At 44.8% G+C, this 8,321-nt stretch overlaps 1 protein-coding gene across 1 annotated transcript; it reads left to right on the top strand.

Annotated features, from left to right (window-relative positions):
- Nucleotides 1-554: 554 nt before the first annotated feature.
- On the top strand, nt 555-7,996 carry LOC307238696 (zinc finger FYVE domain-containing protein 1-like). Its single transcript, XM_080011800.1, has 11 exons — nt 555-1,098; nt 1,194-1,698; nt 2,075-2,289; nt 2,430-2,536; nt 2,627-2,735; nt 2,903-3,000; nt 3,256-3,373; nt 3,498-3,668; nt 3,879-4,059; nt 4,189-4,302; nt 5,510-7,996. Exons 1-11 carry the CDS (start codon nt 685-687, stop codon nt 5,740-5,742), a joined length of 2,265 nt encoding a protein of 754 aa, XP_079867926.1. The 5' UTR covers nt 555-684; the 3' UTR covers nt 5,743-7,996.
- Nucleotides 7,997-8,321: the final 325 nt, after the last annotated feature.

An 8,321-nucleotide genomic window follows, 5' to 3' on the forward strand; every position in this document is an offset into this window, starting at 1 on the left:
TTGCAAACCAGCTTCCAGGGTTGAAACGGATCGGGGCTGTTGAGGCTCGTCGGCTCGTGATCGCTTCGTCTTTCCTTGGGTCTCTCCCCCCCCCCCCTTTCAGTACCGTTGTGAGTATTTGAATCCCAAAAGAAAACGAAAACAATTTGGCAAGAGAGCTGATGTGAAGCTTGCTAGCTTATCCGCCGTTAGCTGTTGGAGATCTTGTCTCTGGTGATGCTGTGTATTTAACCTTGTTTACCTTGTTTTGACCACATTTCGCCACTTTTTTTTTTTTTTTCCCGTCACCGAAGCATCATTTCCACACACCGTGGTGTCAGAAAGTAGTTGGTATTACCCGTAACTGAAAGCTAGTGATTATATACAAATTTTAGAGGAGTTAGATTCCATCCTATTGCCTCGCCGTGTTATGTTGTTAGTGTTTTATAATTTCTGCTGCTAGATTTAATAACATAAAATATAATTGAACAATAATCGAAATACAATTATTTATTTGAAATCTGTACTGCAGGTCAAAGGAACATCTGTTATCAGTTTTATTTATTTTTAGCTTGTTTATTTGGTCTTTGTGTTTGCCATTAGTATACTTGCATGGCTTCTATTCAGAAAAGAGGGTTAACACTAGGCTGATCTGTCAGGAAAGCGATACTTGTGGTGGCTCTGGGGAGGCTGCGTTTGAATGTAATGAGTGTAAAAGCCCTCAGTTGTGTTCGCTGTGAGCAGGAGCTCCACAGCCCAGACCGCCTTAAGAGCCCCGACCGGTTCCAGACAGGACCTGGCCATGTCCCTTATTGTGACAGTTGCAAAGGAGGCAATGGAAGCACAGACGGCGCCAAACGGAACAGGTCTGTTGTCCGTTGCCAGAACTGCAAACTTGACCTGTGTCGGGACTGTCAAAAACGTACTCACAGCAGTGGCAACAAAATGAAACACCAGCTTACTGCATACCCTCTGCCGCCCAAACCTGAAGAGGTCACCTCTGTGCAGACACTCGTCCAGCCCCCAGTCCTAACTTCCAATGAGACCAAAGCTCAGAGATCAAAACTTTTGGAGAGTGTTTGCAGTTTTCTCCTCGTTGACAAGAATGAAGAAATGCAGGTAGGTACCACACTTACCTCCATAGATAATAAATCATCAGCTGTTTGACCATTCTTGACAATAAAATTACTACCACGTTGTTATTATTCCCCCAGATAAAAAATGAGGCAGAGTTTGTGAAGAAACTAAATTGTGAGCCCGAGCGTCTGCTGAAAGTGGTGTCCATCTTTGGCAACACCGGCGAGGGAAAATCCCACACCTTGAACCACACTTTCTTTATGGGCAGAGAGGTGTTCAAGACCTCATCCGCCCAAGAGTCCTGCACGGTCGGGGTGTGGGCGGCGTTCGACCCGATTCATAAAGTGGTGGTCATCGATACGGAGGGTCTGCTGGGGAACAGTTCCAAACAGGGCCAGAGGACCCGTCTCTTGCTGAAGGTGCTCGCTATCTCCGACCTGATCATCTACCGCACCCACACCGGCCGCCTGCACGATGACCTTTTCAAGTTTCTCTGTGATGCGTCCGACGCTTACCTAAAGCATTTCACGAAGGAGCTGAAGGCCACCATTTCCCGCTGCGGCCTCGATGTGCCGCTGTCTACCCTCGGTCCCGCAGTGGTCATATTCCATGAAACTGTTCACACTAAATTGCTCAACTCCGGTGTGTACACACATCACACAACACACATGATGCTGATTCAGTTCCTGCATTTACCGCATAGTCAATGTTACATATTCTATTACATTGAAGGGATGTTGTTGTCTGTTGTTGCCTTTTAAATACATGGCTGCCAGAAGAGTCAGGGAAGGGCGTCGTCTTTTAGAGTAAAGTGATGTTTAACCTAGCTCATAATTACTAGCCAACAGTACTAGTGTTAAGTATTTGACTTTGTTGAACTGTCACATTCCACACAGCATTGGGAGCAGATGTTGTTATGTGAAATGCCCTACAAATAACACCAAATATGATAAATATACATGCGCAGCCTGTGGGTGTGCTAAGCCTGCGGTAAAGTTGTCATCCATCTCGGTTAAAGATAAGCCAACTGAGCCCGTGGATAGGCTGCTGTTGGAGCGCTTCAGAAAGCTGGGCCGTTTCCCCGAGGCCTTCAGCTCCGTCCAGTACCGAGGCACACAGACCCTCAGCCCCCCGACAGACTTCTGTGGCCTACAGAAGAACCTGGAGCAACTGTTGGATAACAACGCCACCCGCTCCCCTCGCACCCCCGTGGTTATCTTCAAAGCCCTGCAGGTAGGTCCATATATAGCTCCAAACCATGCTCCCCGTCTTTGAGAGGGTTTGTGCTTCATGAAATGGATCCATCCATGAAATGGATGAAGAGCAAGTTGCAGTTATGTTACACCAAATCTTTTTTCTTTTCCTTTGTCTAGGCCTTGAATGAGCGCTTTAGTGGGGAAATTGCAGATGAGCTTCTGGCGCATAGCTGCTTCTTCCCTGATGAGTACTTCACCTGCTCAAGCCTCTGTCTCAGTTGTGGGTCAGTACCTTTTGTACTTTTGTACCTTTTGATCCTGCTGGTTTCACTGTTTGACATTTAAGCATGCTTTTCCTGTTGCTCTCATCGAAGCTCTGGCTGCAAGAACAGCATGAACCACCTGGTGGAGGGCGTATGCCATGAGGCCAAGCACCGGTGCCGTTACTCCGTCCAGTTCGATAATCGTGTTTACACCTGTAAGGTATGTATGGTGGCTAACTGCTTTCAGCAGGTCCTGGCTTGACACAAGGCCTATTGTATGAAATCGAGTTAGCAGATTTATTTTTGTTCGTGCCAATGTCATTATTGTTATTGCTTGTGTGATTTATGACCCTGAACTTCAAGTAATGGCTTATTCTCTCATACCAGGCCTGCTACGAGGGGGGAAAGGAAGTGATCGTTATTCCCAAAACCTCAGCTTCTTCAGACTCGCCGTGGATGGGCCTTGCCAAATACGCCTGGTCTGGGTCAGTAACAGGGGATTGACCCTAAAGGTTGTGTGTGGTGGGGCAGTCGTTAGGCTTGTGTTTCCTAAAATGTCCTATTTTTAGCTCCGCTGTTCCCTACCCTGACCTACTGTATAATCTGGATTTTTACTACCTCTTACCCAGATGACCTACTGTGTCTTTTTTTGTTTTGTTTGTTTGTTTGGTTTTTTTTTTTTAATAAGAAAACAATTGTTTACAAGCTGTGTTTTAAGTGCTATATCTTTGTATATGTAGGTATGTAATCGAATGTCCCAACTGTGGAGTGATCTATCGTAGTCGTCAGTTCTGGTATGGGAACCAGGATCCCGTGGCCACAGTTGTCCGCACTGAGATTCAGCATATATGGCCAGGGGTAAGACAATGAAACCTCTCAAACAATTTCCTAGAATCTTAAGTTATATACGCCTTATTATCAATGATCGGAGCCCGTGCAGGCAAGATGGGTGTGTGTAGTGAAGTCGCTCTCCACCTCACAGTCGGATGGCTTCCTGAAGGATAACAGCAACGCGGCCCAGCGGCTTTTGGACGGAGTCAACCTAGTGGCTCAGTCTGTGTCTGAGCTCGGCGTCAAGCCCGCCAAGGCCGTCACCTCCTGGCTGACGGATCAGATCGCTCCGGCCTACTGGAAACCCAACTCCCTCATCTTGGTGAGTGACACGGGCTGCGCCACCCCTCTCCGCCCACCACCGACAGCCGACTCAGCACCTTCTTGTTCAGCGACATGTTTACTACCCAGCGCTGGTGCTCATTGCCTATTACACAACCTTCACCGGCAGGTCGAGACCTGGCTGTGAGAGCGTTTGACGTGTCCTTATATTCCAGGGCGAATAACAATTTCTGTTTTTCTTCCACTGAAGTCGTGCCATAAGTGTCAAGCAGTCTTCCAGGACAATGACACCAAGCATCACTGTCGTGCCTGTGGGGAGGGATTCTGTGACGGCTGCTCTTCCAAAGCTACGGCCGTCCCCGAGAGAGGCTGGGGACTGGCCCCTGTTAGAGTCTGTGATGGCTGCTTCGAGCAAAGAGCAACACACGCTGGTAAAAACTCTATACAACCATCATTCTGTAGTGGCAACTGTTTTAATTATATATCACCTCTCTGTTCTCTGTCAATTCCATTGAGATAAATTTCCTTTATGTTTTTTTTAATTTTGTTTTCTTGTGCAGAGTTGCTCAAGGCGGAGCTTGAGGAGGAGGAAGGTGGAACCCTCGCTAGAAAGGTTGGGGAGGCAGTGACAAATACTCTGGGTGCTGTAGCTACTGCTATTGACATCCCGCTTGGTGAGTGCTGTCTAAAAAAAGACCGAACAAAAGCTATTATGCAAGAAGAACGTGACCCAGTGAGGGCTCGTGGTATGGCAAGACTGCCCCCTGGTGGCAGAGGGTGCACGTGCATGCTTATTGTAAGGAAGACTCTGAATCAGAATCATATTTAGTGCCAAGTAACTTTACACGTACGAGGAATTTGTCTTGGTGTTCGGTGCACACAAAAAACATAAATATAAATAAGGCAGTGGTTTTATTTTTATTTTATTTTTAAATAAAGAGCTGTACAGTTTGCAGGAATGTGCAAATGTTCAGAGTATGAAGTATAACAGTATGAGCAATGTGCATGGATTATAGTCCGGAATCCATGCCCTTACTGTCACCAGAGGGGTCTTGTTCCTAGTGTAAACTCCCGATGATATTTTCATAGCATCAGCATTTCCAGCAACACCTGCTCTATATGAATGGATTGGAGGCTTGTTAAACAATTATTCCGGTTGGAAATAAGATAAGACTTTATCAATCCCTGGAGGGGGACGCAAGGGTCATTAAGGTGGAAATAATTGGCTGTAAAATAATTTGAACTGGTGCTGGAGTTTAATAATGCTACAGTACTACTAACATTGTTTAGAGGAATGTGGGTTAACTGCGTTCATGCAGAGGTTACTTACGTGATTTGGATATCTTTACTTCTTACATCCATTGCTTGCTTTCAGTGCAAAGTATTGTCCAGGGAAGTATTTTAGTATTGAAGTAATGAGTCTAAAAGCCCCATTTTTAACAGCGCTTTTATTTGGTCAATAATATTTATATTGAGATTATGAGACTATCATCTGGGATACTGCTTTACAGTAAATTAATGTAGTTTTCTGAACTTGGCAGCGGATCTAATCAGTGCCTGTACCTGCCTGGTCATAATATCCACATGAGTAATAGTTTCTCAAACCGTAAATATCCTATGAAAGCACCAATAATCACCTCCAAAATATCGTCAAATTATCGATATTGAATGATCTCTCCCCCCCAATTTTTTTTTTGATCTGTATCATAATATAGTTATAAGTGATATAAACCTTGAAAGTAGCTCACAAAACATTCACTTTGCCTTGATGTTCAGCAGCCTATTAAGTGGTTATACATCCTTGTTCTGTTTTGTGTATTATTTTGTTGTTTGTAGTTTGTACCTCTTGGCATCTTCTTGCTCGTGTGTCGCCCTCCTCAGGCCTGGTGAAAGACGCTGCCCGTCCTGCCTACTGGGTGCCTGACCAGGACATCCTGTTCTGTCATCACTGCCAGCGCGAGTTCACTGCCAAGCTGTCCAAGCACCACTGCCGCGCCTGCGGCCAGGGGGTGTGCGACGACTGCTCCCCCGAACGCCGGCCGGTCCCCTCACGGGGCTGGGACCACCCCGTGCGGGTGTGCGCCAGCTGCACCCAGGGACCGGCGGACCTTTAACAACAGTGGGCCTTCCCTGTCTCAGAGCCCCAGAGAGAACCACTCCGTCACTCAGCCCCGCAACTGGTTACCGCTATACCTTTGTTCCACCGTGGTGAAATGGTTCTGCCCTGCATCTTTGGCAAGGAAGTTTTTAGTAAATATAGAAAATTTAGCGTATCGAACGTTGAGATTTTAGAGTTCCTGTGGCCTTGTGCGACCGCAGGAACGTGCGCATTACTTGACTGAGTGTGAAAATGGTATTTACACTCTGATTAATGACTATTGTGACTATTTTAACTCTCGCTGACACAAATCACCAGTTATAAGTTGAATATGTCCCGTTAAAATATTTTTCTACAATAGGGGGGAAAAAAAGCTATCATTTTAACAATTAGCAGAGAACCCCGTGGGGTTTCTCTGACTGAAGCATTTCTTATTCTTGAAGATTGTTACACTGATGTCATTTGTGTAATGGTAAAGGGGATTTATTTTTAATCCATGCAGATATAACTGCAGGTTCCATTGCATGCTCTATTGCAACCTTTTAGTTATTTGCACTAAGCTTTTTTTCAGCTGTAATAAGCTGTTGCTTACTGTGGCCGAAAACCAGATGTCCAGTTAATCAGTTTGTCAGTGCTGGAAAAAGGCCCTGATATCTAGATTGCGGATATCTGGTGTGCCAAGAATCATTCAGGTCAGTGTGTCTGTGCTGCAAACGCGGTTGTTGAAGACGTAGAGCTATATTATGAGTGTACTTTTTAGATGTGGGGAAAGTTTTATGTGATTAAAAAACGGGGTGGGCAGGGGGATCTCACCGCTTTGACATGCATGACAGTCAGAGAGCGATGGCCTTTCAGTTGTTCAGAGGAATGTTCTCTGAAAACAATACTGGACCCGACAATACCTTTACTGGGGAGCAGTTTTGGTACGTACATGTCATAAAGTATGTCTGAGAATGTTATCCTCCAAACTGTGGAAGCAAACTAACCTTGGATTTCAATAATCTCCCAGTATTGACAGTTTCTGGCTGCTTAAGGTATCAAGAGCCTTTCGCAGGGCTGTGTGTCTCTGGGTGATATCCAAATTTTTCTCCCAACAGTTTTTACATATCACATGCATGCCTCCAGGTCTCTTAAAGCATATGCGACAAGGAATTCTGACTGAAATGGACATAATTAGGTTCTGTTTCTGCTCTGAGTTACACTTTGTTTTTTCATTATTTAAAGCTACTTTGTAAAAAAAAAAAAATATTTTTTTTGTTTTTTTGTGTGTGTGTGTGTGTGTGTGTGCGCGCGCGCGCGCGTGCGTGCGCGCGTGTGTTTATGTTAACTATTAATTATCATTGTATTTATGTATTTTATTTGGGAAGAAGTGAGCTGCCCTGCTCTCCTTTCTGTTTCTTTTTATTTTCTTATTTTTTTTTAGTAGACAATAATGTTGGTATATTTAAATGTACTTGGTGGAATGAACTAAAAGCTTTAACCAACAACGTTTGACCATGAAAGTTGTTGAACAAGGAGACATTAGACTTGCATTGTTGTATTGGATACATTGTCAAACACATGGAGATGCCTTAAAATCCGTCTCTTTTTTGGGTCTTGATTGAGTGTAAGCCTGCTGCGTGTGTTTTTTGTTTTTTTGTTTTGTTTTTTCCCTCTGCTCCCAACGTGGAGCTTTTGTTCTGTGATATCTGTGAGGATACCACATATGCCTTGTCTCAAAATCCGTCTTGAATCCTGCATCACACACGCCCTCTTAGAAGCTACTGTTGCACAGGGTCATATTAGAAAATAGATTATGTAAAATGTGCTGGAGTTCATTTCACCTGGAAGCTCATAAAGTCGATTGTGCGCTTTGTGCTGTTTGAGAAGTGAACGTCGTGACTTGTCTGACAGTATCGGGGTGCTTACACAGACAGACCGGGCCACAATTGCCAAGACATTTAAGATTTGCTGGCAATTAGAGAACTTTTTTTTTTTTTTTTTGTCTGCATTTTGCGAGATGGTAGAGAATGCTTACGATTAAAGTCTTTGTCAGCCCATGCCTGCCAATAATATATCCTTGTTGTCCAATCGGTTTCCTTTGTGCGTGTGCATTTGTCAGCCCCTGTGCCAGTGTGTGTAAGCCGCAGTTATGTCTCGTCTTTCCAGTTATCTGGATATCCATCCGGATCGAAGAAAAAACAAGTGTACTTGTGTTCCTCACCAACACTTAGATGTGAAATGCATTTCCAGAAAACGTGTCGTCTGAATTATTTTTAAACGACTTTCTGGGTACCGATGATAATAAGTTAATAATAAATAAACTATGATGAACCATAATCCAATTGTGATGATGTCGAATTCCATGGACGTGGTTGCCGAGAGGCGGTGGGTGATTCACCCGGGACGTTCACACAGGCTGGAGCGGGGTCTCTTTAAAAAAGAAAAAAAAACAACCCCAAAAACAAGTGGGAAGTCAGTTGTGTACAATATAAATACAAGGGAAAACCCTTTAAAATCATTTTGACAGTTTACCCCGTTAGGCCACGCCCCCCGTCCGCCAGCGCCGCCGTCCCATTGGCCGGCGCTCCCCCAGCCGCGCTCCGATTGGCCGCC

The sequence above is a fragment of the Zeus faber genome, assembly GCF_960531495.2.
Source record: "Zeus faber genome assembly, chromosome: 13".
NCBI classification, from domain to species: Eukaryota; Metazoa; Chordata; class Actinopteri; order Zeiformes; family Zeidae; genus Zeus; species Zeus faber.

What these genes read in the sequence shown, in the direction of transcription:
- LOC307238696 (XM_080011800.1), top strand. Translation starts at nt 685, where the DNA reads ATGAGTGTAAAAGCCCTCAGTTGTGTTCGCTGTGAGCAGGAGCTCCAC. An exon ending in CACTAAATTGCTCAACTCCG is followed by an intron (nt 1,699 to 2,074) that starts GTGTGTACACAC and finishes TCTCGGTTAAAG; the next exon opens with ATAAGCCAACTGAGCCCGTG. An exon ending in GCAAAGAGCAACACACGCTG is followed by an intron (nt 4,060 to 4,188) that starts GTAAAAACTCTA and finishes TTTCTTGTGCAG; the next exon opens with AGTTGCTCAAGGCGGAGCTT.